Raw genomic sequence first — 22,213 nt, forward strand, 5'->3', positions numbered from 1 at the left:
CGAATGCAGCAGATCTTTGAAATCTTATCTAGAATATGTGCCACTTCCTACTCACTGAATCCAATTAGCATGATGATATCATCAATAGACCATGCTTTGTGGAATGTCAGGACAGTCAAGGTTTTTGTAGACTATATTATAACAGATAATATTTTATGTATTGAGATTATGAAAATGTTCCATCACCTTTGTTATGTAAAGATAAATTGCTTTTGTTCTCTCCTGATAATTTTCTAATAATGAGAATTGAGAAGAAAGCATTTTTCAAATCACTAGCTGGATACCAATGTCCGTGGGCAACTACAAGGGTGTCTCCACACCTAGGAGTACCACCTCAGGCTGGCTCTATGCACGTGGAGATACACTCTTTCTCCTCCCCACCTTCCTGAGTCTTATGTTTATTTCTTTTGGCCAACTCTAGGCACCCTTAAGAGATGAGCCATGAAAAACAAATTGTGTAATTTTGGTAAATCTGCTTATGACTTAAAACTTCTGCTACCAGAGCTTAAAACTAGCACTGTACAACATAAAGATGAGCAATAAAACTCATGCTAGTAGTTTAAAAGTTTAATTTTTCTATATCGAGAATAATATTAAATAGCAAATAATAAGCACCATGACAAATCAAAATAGAGATTGGAGAAGAAAAGAGAAAGCTTAATATGTTCTTTTAACAGCCTTTTTTTCATGTTCTTTCAGCAAGAGACTCTGCATCTTCACTTTGCATTATGCCTCACAAATTGTGTAGCCAGCCCTGCCTCCAGGAGATTCTGATACATGCAAAAATGTGAGAACCACTGTCCTAAGACATCGGGACATCAATGAGAGAGCTCTGCCAGCTGTTCATGTATCTCAATCATACGTTTATATCTAAGAATATAATCACAGAGAAGGTCTATGGAACCATTGTGCCCACACAGAGGCAAAACTTCATTTATTGTGCATCTTCTATGGGTCTCACCATAACCAGAAAACTATTAGGGCATTTGAATGTCACCATAAACTCCTTATCAAAGATGTTAAGTTTCCTTTTCTTGATGTACATCTACCTTAGCAAAGGCTGCAGATTCCTTTGGGGAAAGATCAGAGGGAAATTTACATAATTGTGGTGGTGTACTTCTCAAGGGACGCATTCTTCTCCTTAAATTAGGAGATTCTGAGTTCGTGAACCTATCTCAATCTAGAAATGGTATGCAAGACTATAATTTGCCATTGCAGTAGCTAATATCAACTTTCTTATTATTCAAATGAAGCAACAACATGAATAAAAGCCCACCCATCTCAACCCAAGATACTTGAACATCAATTCCATAAATTAGATTCCTATGGATCTTGGCATTCTATATGTGATTCTGGTCTCCCTGCTTTATATTTTTATTATATTCATCTTGCCTCTGATGATCAACTGATGCCATCTAGATTCTTCCATTCTGAAATGTAAATAGTTCTGGTGATACTAGACCCCAGGGAGATGGCTGCATCTTCCATTCCTAAACCTGGTCCTCTTAAAATTGTGATGCCCCTTCAACATCATTCTTTGGGCTTTCCCAAGTAGCATATAATGAATGAATTTTCAGTTTTTTCAAAGTAAGTCATTCTAATATTTCCACTTCCCTCTGACTTTTGTTGCCTTCCTCAATAATAGCCAATGAAATTCTAGCATCTTCAACTCATTTATACTAAGGCATAACTATCTCCAGGCTTCAGTGTCACATCCATATCCATTATTAAAACCAGCTCCTGGCCAGCATGCCAAATCCCAAATAATGAGTGAGTGGCCTACATAAATAAATTATTTTATCTTCATTCTTATATTCCTTCACCCTGGCCTAACACCCTTAAAATCAATCCCAACACATATTTCTTCTTAGTTTCATTCATACCATTAGCCAGATTCCAAAATTGTTTTGACCCTTTCCTCATTTAGAAAAAAAAAAAATTGCAGCTTGCTGCCAGTGTTCATTTACCAGAAATCAAGAATTACTATATTTTATAAATGGAAATACCACTATTAAAAATAAGATGCTATAAATAAAATGATGTGATTTGTTTCCAAAGTCTCAATATACTAGAGTGATTCAAAAATAATAACAAAAACAAAATATTTCATGGTAAACTTTGGGGGTAAGGTTAGGACTGTAATCAGCGAGTTGCCTCAGGATAATGCTGCAGCCCCAAGTGCCCCAGTGAGTATTCCTGGGGCAAACTGGTAAAAGGATAATGTAATTTTTATTTCTTCCTGCATCAGAGTTTTTACTTCTTTACCCAGATGGTACCGAGACATGACTCTGTTATTTAATATAGAGGCAATGATTGTTGGTGAGGAAAGGAACTGAGATGAACAAAATATTTTCGGTGTTATTGTTTCATGTGGTATTTATATTGTTTATGCATGGTGTATTGTTTATATATGGTGCATTTTTTAAATATAGTATTGAATTACTTATATTGTTTATGCATGGTGTATTGTTTATATATGGTGCATTTTTTAAATATAGTATTGAATTATTTATTTATTTATGTTCACTTTTGTAGCAAGGGAAAATGAATTTTTCTGCAATCTAGGGGAAAAGTTCAGAAGAATTTGGGTTTAGGTTTTTCAGGCTTGCCTCCCCTTCTTCCTATCCCAATTGATAAGATCCCACTCTTTCCCTGTCAGTTCTGTGGTCTTTTTCTTTGAAATGAGATAGACAAATTTTAAAACCTTTATCTACCACTTTATAATTGTTAGACCTTCAACACTTCACTTTATCCTTCAGTTTCTTCACATGTGGAGATTAGATATTATAACCTACGTAAACTGCATTCCTTATTTACCATCTTATATTAAGTTACAAACTTTTTCTCATTACCCAGTGTTAGAAACTCCTGTTTTAAATGATTTCTCTCAATATAACATGTTTTCACTTTGTTTTATAGTCAATCCATGTATTATTTTGAATTTTAGTGGAATCCCATACAAATTACTAGAAAGTTAATGGTAACATGTATAGATGCAGTAATTCAACCCAAAGCATTCTACATTGCTGCAAATTAATAATATGACCAATTATGTTGCAATTATTAGTTTTTAATTTGTGATAAAAGTAAAGCCAGCATAGTTATTGAAAAAAGATATAAATTCATCATTGTGTATTAAGAGCATTGGGGTATATCAAGTAGATAAAATGTGGTCTTTTATATAAAATATAAATTTAATATGTAAATTTTAAATATAAATATAATTTTTGATAAAAATATAAATTTTTATGTAAATTGCCTTCTACTGCATAAACTAGACCTGTTATAAGAATGGGAAGAGTATTAAGAGTTGTATTTATGGCTGGTGTCCTTCTACATACTAACTAAAGGGAATCAAAACAAAATAAGAAAGTAAATTAAAGTTTCAAATATTGGACTTGTGGGATACTTGTATATCAAATGTCAAGCAACCAGATAGTGTTCAATTAGGACAATGAACCAAACTGAAAGCAGAAATCAAGACTTTATTCACTTACTTTGAAAATGCAAGCAAGACACCAAAAGTGATCTGGCTCCTCATGATCCCATTTTCCCTCACAGAATAGCACTAGGTTAGGCACCAAGTGATCCAGTTGTGGGTTAGCAGAGATGGGGAAACTCATCTCACTGCCAAGATGCCTCAAGCAGAAGACTCCTGCTACTTTATGGAACAGTGGGTCAAGAAGAAGGAGAGGGGAAGGACTAGCAGAGGAAAGGCATGGAGGCAAAGAAAAAAATAGTGCCTCAGCCAAGGCTCCTGATAAGGAGGCCTCTGAATGGAGGAGCCTGGACTAGAAATGCAGATACTTATATGAGCCGGCCGGCCCAGGGAATCTGAGTTCCTGAGGCCATAAGCCCTAGCCATTACCAAGCAAGGAAAAGATGTTCCCCAGCCCATTATGGTTTATTTTAGATGGCCAGAAGCCCTTTTTGTCTAGGCTTTGTGATGGACTATTTTACTTTATTAGTTTCATTGATCCAAGTGCAACAAAAGGTGTTGGAAAAACACATAAGTGTGAAGATGAGCGTAGTGGAGGAAAAGGTTGTGTTGGAATGGGAAAAACAACCTTGATGGTGGATCCTGTACCCCTTGTTCCAATTATTCTGGTGACCCCGTCTTTAACAGGAGCCAGCAGACATTTAGAGAAACATTTCACTCCTCTCGTGTCAGAGTCCAGTTGCGGCAATGCACTGAGTCCAGATTAAGAAGGTTGGGGCACTTGAAATACCAGAAATATCCATAATTAGACAATTGTCCAATTGTGCTATATAGCAGCACAACAACTGGGTGTTCATCTGCAGAATCAGAAATGTGTGTAATATATTCAACAGCTGGTCAAACTCGGCTGTGGCAACTGCCTGGGATAGGTGTTCCTATGAGTTCAACAAGGTGAACGCCACATGGGGTACCTGTGGGAGAGAAGAATTTAGATCCTTCCCTCTCCCACTCCTGTGTCTAGGCTCTCAGGTCTGAAGGTGCTCACATGCTCTCATTTCAGGGCTGGGGGAATCTTCCACACTGACCGCAGCACGGACAGTCCATCCTATACCATGGGCAAGGATAGCACCCTTGATCAAAACCCAAAGGTGGTCAACAGAAATTTTCTAGTTAAGATCCTCTTGTAACACACGGAAAAAAAAAAATCTATTTTATATCCATTTTATTGGCTTACCTGGAACAAAGCAGCAGGACAACCTTAAGGAAAATGTTTGAACTAGATACCTCAAATTGATGCTAATTCTTTTTGAGGTCCCTATAGGCAAAGACTCGTGCTCTGCACCTGGAGGTTAAATGGAGAAGGCAGTTACTATCTCCTATTTTTTGCAGTTTAATAGACTAAGGTTCACTAACTGTAAAATGTAGATGTACAATTGAAAGAAGAGGACAGACTGCATGATCAAATATGCAGGGCATATGAGAAGTACTGCTACATTAAATTGCTGCATCGCTCTACACTGCTCACCTGAGATATGCAGTCCAGGCTGGGGACATTTTGTCCCCTCCCACCATCCACTTAAACCTGCCCTTTTATTTTCCGCTAAAACACTTCCCCATCACACAGCATGCTGAATATGTCATGTGGTCTATAATTTGGCCCACTGATGTGTATGCATATGTTTCTCCCATCCCAGTACCAGGTGTTACAAGTATCAAAGTCACCTGTGCACTGGTATCCAAGAGGCCCAAGAAGTGCTTTCACCCCGATTTCCCCATTCAGCCCAGATCTTGATGAGCAGGGCCTCTGCTCCCCTCAGTGGAGAGAAGGACCTCGGCCTCGCACCTAGTCTTGTTTATTTCTGAAAGCCAGCCTAGAGGTCCTTGTAAACTTGCCAGGGTTCTCTAACCCATCTCTAGACTCACTTTGAAAAGAAGAAAGGATGATGGTTGTGTCCCTTACAGAGGCCATAAAGCAGATCCTATGGGGCCCCTTGGCCACAAGTTCTTTGGTGAGCATCAAATCAGTCTCCTTCTTTGAGACCCTGTTTTTGAATAACCAGACTCAGGAATCTCTTAGAGAAGGCCTTGGCCCAGGTCTCCCAGGTGAGGGTACCCAGTTATCCCTCTTATGCTGCTCTTTCTGCTTGTCAGTCTTTGTTGATTTATTTGTCCATTAATACTTTTTCCATGCCAAGGAATTTGTCAGTCATGACTTGAACTGTGCTGCAGTTTGATGGACCTGACCGTATGAGGGGGTTTAACTGAACTCCCCAACCAGTGGGAGCGCCATCGCAATCCTAAACAGTAAAGTCTGGTTAATAATCTTATCACACGCTGTTCCCACACTATCACCGTGTAAACCCTAAGGACAGCCCTGGTAGTTTGCAGGGCTGCTATAGCCTCTGCCAGTGTGGTTCAGACGTGTTTTTCAGTGGCAGTAAAGTCATCACACTGCTCTGAACGTGTTGAAGCTCAAATAGTCATCGGCTGAAGAAGGAGAAGATCTCAGGTGTGAATTCTCTTAATTCTTAGATAAAACCAGACACTTTAGAGAAAGGGGTTCTTTAGTGGCATGTCCCCCAAGTCACCACTGTCCCTCACTAACCTTAGTAAGATTACCACCTTTGTTTTGATGAAAAACTAACCAAGTCTCAAAGATCTCTTCAGGATATTGGATGAAGAGATGTTGAAGGGACTCTACACACTTTTCCAAAAAAGTCACAAGCCTCAATGATTTGCTGCATTGCGGGAAGTCTGTCTGTCTGGAACCTGCTTAGAACTAACAGAGAGCACCGTTTGATGCAACTTCGTGTGCAAAGTAGTCTAACAGTTTAGGATCCGATCACCAGAGGACCCTATCCATATCCCGGACTTGCTTCTCTAGCTGTTTTAGACCTCTTTTGTTGGACTTCTAATTTGATTCACAGGTGAACTTGGCCAGGGAGTTGAAGGGCTAACTAAAGAGAAAGACCGTGAGAACCAAAAGGTTTCTGTAAACCATTTTTAAAATAACATTTTATTGTTTGATTCTAAATACATTAATTACCAATGGAGTATTACTTTTGAAGGGTTTAAACTCAACAAGCTAATATCAGTATTCTATTAAATAAATAGTCAAATCTGCTCTCTAATTTATTTAGTTTATAAGAACCCTCAAAAATATTTTGAGTCATGCTACCCTGAACAAGCCCGATCCCGTCTGATCTAAGCAGGGTCGGGCTTGGTTAGTACTTGGATAGGAGACCACTTAGGAAGACCGGGTGCTGTAGGTGTAAAAAAAAAAAAAAAAGAAGATTGTAAACTGACAAGGTCCTTGCAATCTGTGAGGTGGTCAACCAAGGGTTGTCTCACCTAAAAAAATAAAGAAAGAAATAAAGAAATAAAAATAAAAAATACTTTGAGTATCTTGAGGGTAGGGTGATGCTTTACCTTAGTAAATGTTTATTGTATTTAGTATATTACTAAAATATACTAAATTTTATTTATATGTTAAATACAGTAAGCTTAATGTATTTGGTATATTTAGTGTGGTTAGTGTATTTACCTCAGTAAGTGCTTAGTATATTTAGATGTATGGTAAATTTTAGTCGAATGACAAACTTGGTATGGCTTATGCTTTATCTATCAGCTTCACCCACTAAGTTTTTAAATATCATGCATGAAAAATTGATAAACTTGAAAGTCAAGCATACTGTGATAGGCAGAATTCTAAAGATTTCTCTCTCTGCCACGATTCCCCAGTTATTCAATCAAACACTAATCTAGGTATTGCTGTGAAGGGACTTTACGGATGGAATTGAGATGACTAATTAATCAAGTTTAAGACAGAGTGATTACCTAGGATATTCAAGTGTAATGACATGAGCACCTAAACTTCGAAGAGGAAGCCAGGAGAGTTAATCAGAGAGATGTGGCAGGATAACAAAGAGGAGACACGAGGCAGAAGGGGAGGTAGGAGAGAGATGAAGCATAAGGTTTCATACTACCTTTGCTGTACTCGCTGTATTTAACGATAGAGGACAGGGACAAGCTAAGCAATACAGGAAGCTGACAATAACCTTAAGCCAACAGCTGGCCAGGAAATGGGAACCTCAGTCCCACAACCACATAGAACTGAATTGCCCTAATGATTTGAATAAGCTTGAAAACAGACTCACTCTCAAAGACTCCAAAAAGAAGGAGGCTTGTCAATATTTTTATTTTGGCCTTATGAAACCTGGAGCAGAAAACCAGCTGAGCCACTCTTTGCCTGAAATTCAAACTTCAGAATTGCGAGATAATAAATAGGTGTTTTTTAAAGCCAATAATCAGAAAAAAAATAGTTACTTAATAGCTTTATCAAATGTAAAAATGTGTATTTAGAGTATTTTTAGAAACAATGAATAGTTATTTCCATATTGAAACCCTCTGAGATGGTATTGTATGTATCATTGTGTGGTATGAACTTCTATTTTTCATAATAGTCCTTGCCTCTTTTTACTGCATCTTATTTATAAAATATAATAATATTTAATACAATCATATTTAGTGCCAGCTTTCATATTTAATAAATTATATATAACGATATATGTCCTGATGTAGCTAATAGTTCTTGTATTTGCTAAGAGAAAAAGTAATGACATGCACTAAATTATTATTTGACAAACTAAAGGAAATTACATATTTATATAACTATTAAGAAGATCAGTTCTTTTTACAAAAAGTATATTCTCATTAATTTCCATTTTATGGTTTTCTTGGAAAAAAAATTTATAGCTTCTTTCTGATTTTTATTTGAATTTTTGACAATGTTTAGCATTGTCAGCTGTTTAAAAATTTGAACATAGGTTAAAATAAGAGAATATACTGTGCTGAGTTTTTTTTAACATTGAATGTAAGCATCTAGTAAATAAGTCCACCCCATAAGAGAAGTAGTCTAAATCTTTTCATTAAGCAATAAATGGATGCAAAATTATAATTACAATTTTACATGCTTCTGTAGAAATCATTTAGACCTTAAGATTGCAAAATTATAATGTATTCTTTGCTGAAGCATGCTAGTGCTCTTTTGTACTGCAAAATAATCAATATGGTTATGTAAGCAACTTCCATACTGACTCTTTTTTCTTTTTCTACACCTATTTTTTACTCCACTGTCTGGCTATTTTAGATTATGCATATAAAAGGCTTTCATGATGAATCATTTACAAGCATAAGAACAAAAGACCATATAAATGCAGGTTGACAAAACAATCTTCCTTTGTGCTAAAAGAAAATATTTTCTGTTAAAATAAAGGATACATTTTCTTTCTATTTTCTATAAGTACAGAATGAGCACTGCCTGATAAAATATACATTTTTATACATCTAAGTGTATTCTTACTGTCAGTTTCTATAAGATATCCTAGTAGAGAAGATAGAAATATTATCTTGCATTAAAATTTTCTTTTTCTAGCAAAGTTGTAGAGGATCATTATTTTTATGCTTTTATCAAGCACTGTAACTCCTTTAAGTAAAGGTTTATGTGATCCAGTGTCCTGGACACTTTGCTGCATGAAAAAAAAAAAAAAAAAAAAACAGCTTTGCATGTACTAGTATGCTATAGTTTCATAATTTAATTGGCAGTGATACCATTTCTTTCATGGGCTGGCATAAACATGTGTCTTTCAAAAAGATTGTGCAGAGATTTTCACTTTCCTCCTAACTTTTCCAGTCAACTTTGCCATTCTCACTGATTTCTATGAGACACCTAAAAGAAACAGGAAATACTGATACAGAGTACTATATGAAGTAAGGAAAAGAGGTAGGTTTAGGCTCTACCAAGGATTAAATATGTCTAATATTAATAATTATAAAAAATCAATACTACTACTCTGGCTAATAATATATGGATGTATAGTGTTACACAGTTTACAAAGCAATGAACGTATTTGAGAATGAGGTGGGCAGGGGGAGTTACTTTTCTGTTAAACCAAAAAATGGAAGTAGAATTGCTTAGCTGACTAGGCTTTTTTCTTGGTAGTGAAGTTCAGAAATGATTTCTACATGCTTCCTTCTCCTACATTAGTAAATAATATGTATCACATTTTAAAACTTGAACAATTCATCTTCAGGAACAAAAGCACACCAAATTATTACAAAGGTTAAAGACTCCCCTGAGTATAATGTTATGCATATACTTTGCATAACATTATAAAGTTTAGGAATTACTTTTTTCTAGTCCCAATTGTGCTTGAAAGCACATCAGAAAAAAGTTTATAGGTTAGGTGTTGTTATAAAACCCATTTTCAAGGTGAAATATCTTAGAATAATTATGCCTTGTTATTTTACAAATGAGAGTGCTGAGGCTCAGAGGGGCTCAAACATAGTCATATGTTTGGGAAATCGTGACAAGGAAGTATTAGAATTGGGATATTTTTTCAAACTTTTTTTTTATGAAAAACTCATTTCTTTAGCAACATTTTTATCAGAAAACACTTCAAGTCATAGACTCATATATATTTTTAAGACTCAGAATAACAAAATTATCTTTCATTACATATGATAATCTTGAAAAATGACCATCAGAAATTATTTCTGATAATCAGTAAGTTTTGAAATTGTTAGAAAATCCTTCTTTTTAAGATTGTTACTCAAAAATTTTTTTAAAAAAGAAGTTACTACTAATCAAGTAGCCATACTTAGTAGGTAGTAAAGAATTAATAAAGAAAACTGGCAGCCAGTCACTTTAATCTGGCAGATTTGCATCTAAGCAATACTTCTGTACCTGACAAAAACTCAGAAAAATATACATACATCCAAACACATGTGGCCCTTACTATATACTGCTGGTATTAAGAGAACCCCCATATATATAACAAATAGTTAAAGAAATTCTATTCCATAGTCATTTTCTAAGCACTGATGACAAATTGACAAGGAAAATACTATATTGCATTGTATGCAATGACAATTCTTTGAATACTTCCTGTTTTATTATCTGAATAATATTAATTATATATCTCTCTACATATATAACTATTATGTTTGATATATATATATACACACACACATAAATACATATATATAGAGAGAGATAATGGAAATGAAGTTTTTATACAGTGATTGCTTCATATTTGTTTTTCTGCCTTTATTTGGAAAAATGTCTTTGGGAAAGATAAAAATTTGTATGAAAGCCAGAAGCACCGAGTCTATGAAAATGCTTGTATTTTTATTTTATTTATTTATTTTATTTCTAAAGGAATAAGGAAAAAAATCAGGTATTTCAGAGAAAATTTAGCAAAGATTATATCTTCTACTCTAGCATCTTTTTCTGGTTTTGAAGATTAAGATCTTTTAATGAGATTAAAGGATGATAGATCTTTAGCATTTAAAAGACATGGTATAAGGGAAGAAACATATAAATCCTGACTATTTGAAAAGCTTATAAATAGAATAAAAATCAATTTGCCCTGGAATTAATGTAAGAAAATTAAAAGAAGGCAGATTTTACTTCAAAATAGATTACTTTCTGACAGAGCTACTCAGCAATGATATGGGCCTTCTTATAGAGTAATAGGTTTCTCATCACAGAAATTAATCACTAGGTGAGCATAGAAAGGGTACATGAGGTATACATTAAATTAAGTAACTTCAAAGATCACCTCCGATCTGAGATTATGTGAGGTTGCAGATATTCTCATTTTATAACCTTGCTAGATAATGATATGAGCGTTGGACCAGATGATATCAACATTTCATTAGTACTCTCCAAATCTATGATTTTGTGAGAAATATTTCTTTATATTGGAAATTGTTATTTCAGAAAGAAAAGATCTCCTAATTCAAACTCCAACTTGGCTTCCTTTGCTCCACTTGCATCTTCACACCTTAGACTCCATTAAATCCTCCATTTTTTCCCTCTAGTCATAAAATGTACATATTTTTCTTATTACATCTTATTGTCCTCCTTATTAGAGAGTGAGTCTCTTAGGGGCCAGAATTTTTTGTTTGTTTCCGTATATGTAGTATATATATAGTATTAAGAGCAATAGTAGGCATAGAAATTTTGTAAACTAAATAATTAGTAAAAACAAAAAAAATAGAGAAGATAAAGAAATGTGGATGTAGATAACAAAGCTAGCAGTAGGAGGCTCAAGTGAAGGGCAGCCTCAAGATGCAGCATCTCCGTAATCACCAAGGCACATTATGGAACTCAGATACATCAAGAAAAAGGTGGAAACAAAGTCCAGGTGAGCACTCAAGAATCGGGCTGCATATATGTGGCACAGATCAAATTAAGACAGTAAATCCAAACTAGATGGTCAGAGGAGAACCAGAAGGAGAAATTAGACAAAAGATAGATAGCCTAAGGAATGTAATAGAACAAGAGACCGTACTCTTTTTTAAAATTTTTATTTATTTTTACTATGGTGACATTGGTTAATGAAATCCAGTAAGTTTCAGGTGCACAATTCAACAGTATCCTGGCTAAGAGTATGACTATGTCTGAGCCTCAGCACTCTCATTGGTAAAATAACAAGGTATGACTATCTTTTAATGAGTCTTTGTTCCCCTTGAACTCTAAAGTAGGGTTCGAGAGTTCGGGCAGGAATTTTGACACAGGGATTAAAAATTCAGGCAAGGCAAATAATCAGAAATTCAGGAAAATTGGTTTCAACCTAAAAGAATTAGAGTCTTGACAGCAATATGTTGGTGTAGCAACTTGAAGGTAACTGTTACAAGAAGCCCTTGATAACTGAGAGAAGTGCCTCTCCCTATCCTACATTTTTAGAAAATTTAAATTCTAGACTCAGTAGAAAAACAAATATTAAAAGAAGTTGATCCTGAAAGCAGATCACTTTTTCCTGTCCTGATACTCTGTTGGGTCATGGGAAATCTAATATTTCTTAAAGGCATTTCATAAAATAAAGAGCTCAGAAATTATCATTTAAAATATTGGGAATAGTAACCATGCTTTCTTAGGTTTATGTGACAGTGTTTAACATAATTATTTTTTTTTTATGATATGCATTATTTTCCTTGGGTTGCCATAACAAAATACTAAAAACTGGGTAGCTCGAAACAACAAAAATTTACTCTCTTACAGTTCTTGAAGCTAAAAATCTGAAATCAAGATGTGAGCAGGGCCAGGCTGTCACTGAAGGTTCTTTTCCAATTTCTGCTGGATCCTGGCAATCGGGCACTTTTTGGCTTGTGTCAGCATGACTTTTATCTCTACCCCTCTGCCTTCACATGGCCATCTTGCCTCTGTGTCACCTCTGTTTTCATGGTGTTCCCCTCTCTGTATGTCTGTGTCTTTCCAAGTTTTTTTCTATTAAGCTCACTAGTCACTGGAGTCAGGTCACTCTAATCCGGTATGACTTTATCTTAACTACATACATCTGCAATGATTCTAATTCCAAATAAAATCACATTATGGGGTTCGGGGTGCACGTGGAGCTTTGGGAGCCACCATTCAATCCAGTGCATGATATAAGAAAAAAGACATGGCTTCAGAGGTTAAGAGATGTATGTTTCAATCTTGTTTCTGACAATAGTGGAATTTTGCATATATGAGAAACTCTCAGAACTTCGCTTGCAAAGAGTGCTTAAGGAATTATAATTTTATAATTCTATGACTTTAGACTAAAACTTTACATTTTTCATACTTATATATGAAATGTATACTACATTGTATACTACAATCCTACAATACTCAAGCAGAGGATGTAGCTAACGACCAGGCTTGCCTTTCAGTTTTCCATTTATTTCACAGTATGAGCTTCTTAAGAATTTATCTTTCTAACTATTTTCTTTTAAATGGACAATTAAATAAGTTCCATAACCTATGTAGATTTGAAATCAAGACAAAGATTCTGTGGTGGTCTGGCAAAGGATTAGCTTTCCCACCATAATGCTTAAAACAGTTATTGGGAGGCTTGTGCATGTTGCAAGTGCTGCACGTGTCGTAAGATTTTTGATGCAAATTCTTTTTTTTTTTTCTCACTGCAAGTATCCAGGACCATATGCTATGTGTTCAATAAATCTAGGTAAAATGAATGAATGATTAATTCATTTAGTGAACTTAACATAGGTATTATACAAAAGGTAAACAGGCCAAAGAGTTTCGAGGCCTGTCCATCTTCTCAGATAACACGGAGTTAACTGAGCAGCACCAGCAGAGCGAGGAAACAAGAGCGCATGGAAATTTTTTCTTAATGTTAAAAGTAAAACAATTTCCGGAAGCTAGATTGTAGAAACCATAGGAAAATACTAGGCAGGCTATCATTAAAAGGAGAGTTGATAGAGGTTAAAAAAAAAAAAAAAAAACTTCACCCAAGGCTCCCAAGTTAAAACAACAGAAGAAAGGTTAATTTACTAACTTGCAATTATATTTTTAAATTTAAAAAAAAAAAAAAAAAGAACAAAGAGAACTTCGGAACTCCAAAATATACACAGAAAAAAATAATAAACAATATAATGTATTGGCCAGTATGTAATGCACTAATATCTGATACTAGCTAATTTTCCAGTTTATTCATAGAAGTTTTTATAAACAACATCGTTTCTTCCTAAAAGATTTGGTATGATTTACAGAGATACAAAATTATAAGAATATGCTCTAAATCAGATGAATAAAACAGAAAGCCTGCTATAGTGATATTAAATAAAACTATTATTCAAGCTGTCTGAAAAAGAAATCAGCTATAAAAAGCTATGTAGCTTTCCTATCAGATAGATTTCAGTTTGACTCTAAGTTTTCTAGAGGCCAAAAAAAAAAAAGAGAAATCTGATCAATTTCATAATTTACAATGCCCATGATAAAAGCAAACCAATTTACTCAGGAGAAGTGCAATTATTCCTGCTACTAAAACCTGAAGGAAATTTCTCCCAAAGGGCACCATAAAAGGACACTGTAAAATATAATGAAATATGCCTTGAATAATATCTTTATGATAGAAACCACTAAGTTTCACAGAGCTGCTTTTTTATGGTACCCCTCACTACGTACTGACGGCCTAACTATGCAATTATGCGTGTAGCTTAATAGAAGTATAGATTTTTTAAAAATTGGAAAAACATCTTTATCTTACTGCAAATCTTTAGAGAAGTTTTACTGCAAATCTTTAGAGAAGAACTAAATCTCAGATCACTCAATTGGTTCAGTCAGTAAATAGGTATTGGGCATCTATAACTTACACCTCACTGTCTTAGTCACAGAGGAAACACAGGAGACAGAACAAGTCCCAGGAAATCAGCTTTTCTGTGATGCCAGTTTAATGTAAATAAATATGACAGATGACCTGAAAGAAAGTAAAAGCTGATATTCTCTTGGGAAAGCTGAAGGCACTTCAAGCTTTGGATTCGATTCCAGAGATATATCCATAAAGGGGGTCAGGCCTCTTTTCAGAAAATAGGTTTGAATGTGCTCTGACATGCAGATTAATGAGCTTTGCTGAATCTTCTACTCTGTTTTAGTATAGTCATCTTGCCCTTTTTGGAAGAGACCTAGTCCCACTCTATTTCAGCTTTCACTCTAAAAAAAACATCTTATTGAGATTTTTAACACAACAGTGGCTTTAAAACTATGATTTGAGAAGTCTTAATTATATCTTCCTTGGAGTTGTCTCAGAAGACGTGGGGGGAGGTGTAACAAAAGGGAAGATCAGACAGTCAGATCTTCTCTAGACGTCTTCTCTAACCATATATCGGCCACAGAAACTTCTCTGCTAAAAAGTAAGAAGGTTTTTAACAAGTAGTTTTTTTAAATGTGCTTGAAAAACACCGCATTGCTCTGAACTATTTCCAAAATTTTATATTTCTCTACGAAGATCATTAAGATATCTATTCAGTAAATACGGACTGTTTACCTGCTATGTTCCAGGATCTAGATATACAAGGTTAAATGTCAAGGTCTTTGAATCAAGTTGCTTAAAGTTTGTGGTAAGACTCTAAGTAATACCAAAGATTAAGCTGCAGTTTGGTAACTGCTGTCTCAGAGATATAAATACCATGCACTGCACGTGCGCACAGTTGATGGGGCAGCAGCTCAAATGCAAGTGAATAGAGGGCTCAGGAAGCCCATACATAGCAGGTAGCTTTTGAACTGAGGCTTAAAAATGACTGAAATTAGGAAAACAAAATGGATAAAATCATTTTAAGCAACAGAATGAATGAGGAAGGATATGTCAAACAATGTGACAAATCAAAAGATTTTTGTGACTGGAATGCAAATAAAGCAGGAAATGGAGTCTGAGAATCAGGAGGAGGTCAGATCACCGGAGAACCAACACACTGAGCAGGGAGGTCTGAACCAAGGACCAGGGGAAACCAAATGAAACCAAACCAAACAAAAACTTTAGAGGAATGCCATGAGCATATTTATGTTGTAGAATTATTATTTTAGTGTTATTATAGAGGATACAATAGAGAAGTTAAGAATGAGTCAAGGGGAATATTTAGAAGGTTATGGCAGCAATCTGGAAGAAAATTAATGGGAATCTGAGTTAAGCCAGAGAAAACTGTCATGAGAGGAGGAAGGTAAAAGAAACAATAAAAGAGTGGAACACGTGTAACTTTGTGACTTCTGAGGCCTGTCTGTCCTGTTTTTTTCTCTTCTGAATAAACAGTGACGCATCTTATAAGTGTTACTTCTCTCTGTAATTTTATTCCTACTTTCTGATTCTGTATATATAGTCAAGCTTTAAAAAATTTGAAACGCTACTTTTCATATTCACTAAATCTTACATAGCGGTCTACTTGAAACTTGAACATTTAATCACTTAGTACATTCTGCCTGCATAACAAAGCTCAATATTATAATCCTCCAGTTATTACAAGATCTGTGCTGTCTCGGTTACATTTACACTTCAATTACAATTACGATGCTTTCATCTTAACAGCTTCCAGTTTCTGAAGGATTAATTCTCAAGGATTATGTTATAATGAGAACAAAGGTTATTGACTACTTTCTCATTTCTTTCTAAAATGCTTTGCTAGCTAAATAAAAGTAAAGCCAAATTTATGCCAAGATGTTTTCTCCCTGCAGGAAAACATAATGGAAGTTATGAGAAATCAGGAGTTTTTACTGCTTCCAGCTGAGGAGCTACATAAACTCCTGGCCAGTGATGATGTAAACGTTCCTGATGAAGAAACCATTTTTCATGCATTAATGATGTGGGTCAAGTATGACACACAGAGGAGATGTAATGACTTGAGTATGCTTCTTGCCTTTATAAGACTGCCACTGCTTCCGCCACAGGTAATTACATGCGATGATATTTTAATAGCTACAATATACTGAAAAATCTTATATTTAAAGTAATGTCAAAAGGTAAAAAAAATATAAATAACAATTTAAAAAAATATAATACCTATGATGCATTTGTTGTAATAATAATGTCCAATTAATATATGTATATGGTATATGCAAACATACACACACACACACACACACACACACACTTGAAGGCAGAGGATCCAAACATTTTCTAAACTAAGTTTTATGACTCTCCATCACCACTTTATTATACTTGCTTATTTCAAAAAAAAAAGAACATCACAAATTTATTATTATTTATTTACATTTTTGTTTTTAGTTTTAATCAAAGTCTCTTTTTAAGGTAAATCTGATGGTGGAAAGGTGATGGGTGATAGGTCATGCATCTGCATCCCATCTCTACCACTTATTGGCTCATGTTCATATGACAGGAGAATGTCACTTAACTTCTCTGAAGTCAGTTTCTTCATGAATAAAATAAAATTGTTCTATTACTATCACATAAAAGTTTTGTGAGGACCAAAGGAATAATAGATGTAAAGTACTCAATCTCAATATAGTATCTAGGAGATTTTTCTAAATGTGGCAATTATTAATTTTCTGCTTCCCTGTTTTTAAGATCTCTGTCTTTCTGGCCTAAGATGCAGTAATATAATCATTCTCTGATTACATTCCTATGGTATTTTAGGGTTCAATGCATGAGATTTCAAACATCAAGTAGGTGGATAAAACACATTACTGAATGGCACAGAGTTATGAAGTAACAGTATTTAAGCAATTGAGTTTATGAAATCTTTGATAATTGGAACTAAGGATATCCCAGACACCAAGTGAACCAACTGCCTCATTTTATTGATGAGTTATGTAGAACACAGTGGAATTGATAAGAACACCAAAATTCACTCAGCTTGTAAGAAGAGTATTTTCCCCTGACTTGGAATCTTATTCTTTAAACTAACTTATAATGCTGTAAAATTATCTATGCACAGCATTGTTAACATGGGGTCTCTGGCTTCTCAGGCTATCCAAAAATAAGCTTGAAGGTAGGTCTTACCTCTGAAATGGTAGATAAATTGTGTGTGCATGCATTTTGTATAGTGCATATGGGGGGCCTATAACATCCACCTGATCCTTCATTTGGATCCAAACCACCAAACACTTTCACTAATCCATGTCTTACTAAGAATGTAGGATAGGGAATTAGGACATCAGGAAAGAAGGACAGGCAAGCATGACATTAATAATAAGGGAAGAAGTGAGAGGTGTGGTTATATATTAAGATTAAAAAGCTTAAATAAAACATCACTGTACACAAATTGGGAAAACAAATGAAGCTTTATAAATAAAGTAATAATTGTATTTCATTTGGCTGCTGAAATCAATAAAGTAGTAAGAGCAGAAAGGAAGAATTTATGAGAGGCCTGCCTAAACAAATTATATAACCCTATTTTAGCACTGAGTTCCTTGAAAAGGAAGGGAAACATGCAGTTAAGTAACTGGACAAAAAAATTTTGTGAAGCTAAGCAATGGATTTTTCTGAATCTTCCACCTTGGGTTCTGATGTCAGATATTCTGAGAGCCTGAGGATTCACTCTCAGAATAGAAATGGCTAGTGATAACAATTAGCCAATAATAAGTACATAGCCATTAACCAATGATAGATACTGTGGCAATTGGTCTCTTTGATTCTGCCTATCCATTTCAACTGGCGAGCTTGGAGTTAAAATGGCACTCAAAAATTGTTATAAATAGTAGGGCACATACTGCAGGAGGCCAAGAATGTGACTGGAAGTCCATCTTTTTGTGATATGCCTTTCTGTCATACCCTCTTCTCTCATTCTTCTGTCATCAAAAATGAGAGATGCTCCTACCTGTCCATCTCATTAAACTATTATATCAGAACAGACATGCATATCTATAGGCTTATTTGTTCCTGAGGCTACACATTACATGAGGAATTTTTATTCTTATTGGTTCATCTGCTTTATCTTGTTTAGTGAAACACTATTTATTAACACTAGAAAATAAAATATTATTTTGTTTTGGTGTAACCAACTAATAAAAGGCATTTAACTATACAATGTCCATAAACATAGCATATATCTATTCTACATTCTTCATTTCTCAAATTAAGGACATTACAAACAGAACTTTATATGTACTTTCAAACAACAGTTGTGTAAGAGGACAGAGTGAAATACATTTTTTTTCATAGAATGTCTTTGCATATAGGAGCGGCTATTACTTTTGTAACTAATATTAATGATTTCTATGTCATTATAAATATTTTCCATACAATATTTCTTATCTTAAAAAAACACAGTTGCAAGGTAGGGATTATTAATTATGTTGTACAGAATTAAAAACAGGTTCAAAGAGATTAAGTGATTATTCAAAGATCATAGAGCTAATGGAAAATGCAGTTTTCCTGAAAATATGGGCTGGCTAGATATGAACATACTCAAAGATATTTCTATTATGAGTGTATGTTACTTACCTGTTTGCTTTCTAAAGTGGAAGATCGTAAAAATGTCCTGAATACAGCAATTTTTAAGTTTCCCATAAGAAGACTGGCAAAAGAAGAAGAACAGGGAGCTAGGAACTAATACGCATTTTCTTCTTTAGTTACAAAACATATATAACATATATTTTTATCTCATTTAATTTCTACAATTTCTTTCTGTATTAAAAACTATTATTATCATTTGACAAATGAGTTAATTGAGAATCGGCACGATAGCTATCTTTCTATTAAGTTGTAAAGCATAGATTTTACTCTAGTTATATCTGATATTAATGTTTTGTTTTGTTTTTCCCACTGAGGGCAAATGAGTGCAATTCTAATTTCCAGGGTTGGCTGCATATTTACATCAGTGTTTAATCAGAATCTAAGATGTACTAGAATTTAATAGAATCTAGGATTTTCCAGCTTTTTACACAAACTTTCAAAGCTGCTAAGCATATTAAGGTACTTAAGAAAAGCCATTAATCAGGAGACACTTTTTTCTTGATCCTGGAATTATTAAATATAGCTTTCGTCCTTAATCTTTACAGTACTTAATGTATAGGCCTTTTATAATCTTTAAGTGATTTGTAGGTATATACTGTATGTGTGTGATTATATTACACATGTAATCATGTTATATATTATTATACATAATTATATAATATTTCATCATTATGCAAGAAAATATAATATTGTATTTTTAAATACTAACAATGTTTAAAAGAGGGAACATCTGTATTTTTCTAGTGAGGTAAAGGTTCACTTTCAAAGGAAATAATATCTGGACTAATTGTTAATGAAGACTTAAGAGAAAAATTTGCCTTTGTTTTTGTAAGATAATTTCTGTAGATGTAAAAATAGGTTTTAGGTGAGTGACAGAACAATATTTAGAAGACCAGCTGTGAATAGCTTATAACATCGTTAAGAAAACATAACAAAGAACTAACCAAGGCAAAAGTAGAAAAGACACAGAAGATTTAGAGATGTTTAAGACTATAGAATGAATATATATATATATTATATATATATATTCATTCTTTATATATATATATATTATATATATATATATATATTATATATATATATATTCAGAGAGAGAGAGAGAGAGAGAGATGTTTCTAAGGTAAAGATAAACTAAATAAACTGTAAGTAATTTTATAGCTATTTAATAATTTGACAGCTATGAGTTTCTATGTTTCTGTTTAGCAAATGCACAGAAAATTTTCTCCAGTAAAAAGGAAAGTAAAAATAAAGACGAGAGAGACCTTAACAACAACGAAAACTTGTTAAAAGATTGACTAGAGACATGGTATAAATTTAGATTACAGTAACAGTCTTTTCTCATAATCATGAAATAATTGACCAACTTTACTTGGCAGATTTCAGTTCAATCATTTCTCACAATCTGCATTCTCATGTACTTTATTACTGGGCCCATTATGTGTATCTGTGATTAGTTATTTTTTAAGTTCACAGAAGAAAAATCTATTCTGATATTTCTTATTATTTATAAATTAGCATGTTATTATGAAGTATAAATTATGATAATATGGTATGAAAAATATAATTAAGATGTAAATTTTGGTACAGAATGTGGATTTAGCTGACAATAATGGCAGACAAAATGAGCTTTAGAAAAGAATAGAAAAGACACAAAAAGACTCAGAAGCAATAATGTCTATTTTATTCTCTATTAAAATATAATAGCTAATATTGAAATAAATTCATTCGACTTTGCTATAAAAAGGGCCAGAGAAAAAGGCAAAAATGAAAGAAATATATAATTGAGATATAGTCTATGAAATGATGTATGACTTCTATTATTTTTTAAATAAGTCAGGAATAGAATTTTGCATAACAGTTTCCATGTTTTTCTTGAATTCCCAGATGTTTAAAAATTTCAGCAGAATTGTAAAATATATAAAAATTTCATTTTAGAGAGCGAGTGGTTACACACACACACACGCACACACACACACACACACAGAGGCATATGTCAAAGATACTACAAGTTTGGTTTCAGACTACCGCAATAAAGTGAATATTGCAATAAAGTGAGTCACACTAAATTTTTTTTTCTTGGTGAATATAAAAGTTATGTTTACACTATACTCTATTCTATTAATTGTGCAATAGCGTTATGTGTAAAAGAGCAATTTACAGACCTTAATTTAAAAATACAATCTTTCTAAAAAATGCTAACCATCATCTGAGCTTTCAGGAAGTCAGTCTTTTTGATGGTGGAGGGCCCTGCCTCGATGTTGATGGCTGCTGACTGATCAGCATGGTGGTTACAGAAGACTGGAATGACTGTGACAATTCTAAAAAATAAGAACAATGAAGTCTGCTGCATCAATTGACTCTTCCTTTCATGAATGATTTCCCTGTAACATGAGATGCTGTTTGATAGCATTTTCCCAGAGCAGAACTTTTAAAATTGAAGTCGGTCCTCCGCAACCATTCTGCTGCTTTAGCAAGTTTATGTAATATTGTAAATCCTTTTATTTATTTTTTTTGTTATTTCAACACTCTTCAAAGCATCTTCACTAGGAGTTGATTCCATCTCAAGAAACTACTTTAATGTTAATCCATAAGACACTACTCCTCATTCATAAAAGTTTTATCATGAGATTACAGCAATTTGGTCACATCTTCAGGCTCTACTTCTAATTATATTTCTCTTGATGTGTCCATCATATCTGCAATTATTCTTTCCACTGAAGTCTTCAACCCCTCAAAGTCATCCATGAAAGCTGGAATTAGTGAATTCCAAATTCCTATAAATGTTGATCTTTTGACCTCTTCCCAGGAATCAAGAATGTACTTACTGGCATCTAGAATGCTGAATCCTTTCCAGAAGGTTCTCGATTTACTTTGTCCAGCTCTATCAGAAGAATCACTATCTATGGCAGATATAGCCTTACAAAATGTGTTATTTAAATAAGACTTGAAAGTCAACATTATTCCTAATCCATGAGCTGCAGAATGGATATTGCGTTAGCAGGAATGAAAATGACATTGATCTTGT

At 34.1% G+C, this 22,213-nt stretch overlaps 1 protein-coding gene across 1 annotated transcript in view; it reads left to right on the plus strand.

The window, feature by feature from the left end:
- LOC105306168 (kelch-like protein 1) overlaps positions 1 to 22,213 on the plus strand; it is a gene marked incomplete at its 5' end in the record, with an annotated part of 207,212 nt that overhangs the window by 70,683 nt on the left and 114,316 nt on the right. Inside the window, one exon of the mRNA XM_011381083.1 lies at positions 16,449 to 16,661. Within this exon, the coding sequence (XP_011379385.1) occupies positions 16,449 to 16,661 (213 nt within the window). The remainder of the gene's footprint in view (positions 1 to 16,448; positions 16,662 to 22,213) is intronic.

Source organism: Pteropus vampyrus, unplaced genomic scaffold (genome assembly GCF_000151845.1).
Source record: "Pteropus vampyrus isolate Shadow unplaced genomic scaffold, Pvam_2.0 Scaffold13, whole genome shotgun sequence".
Lineage (NCBI taxonomy): Eukaryota > Metazoa > Chordata > Mammalia > Chiroptera > Pteropodidae > Pteropus > Pteropus vampyrus.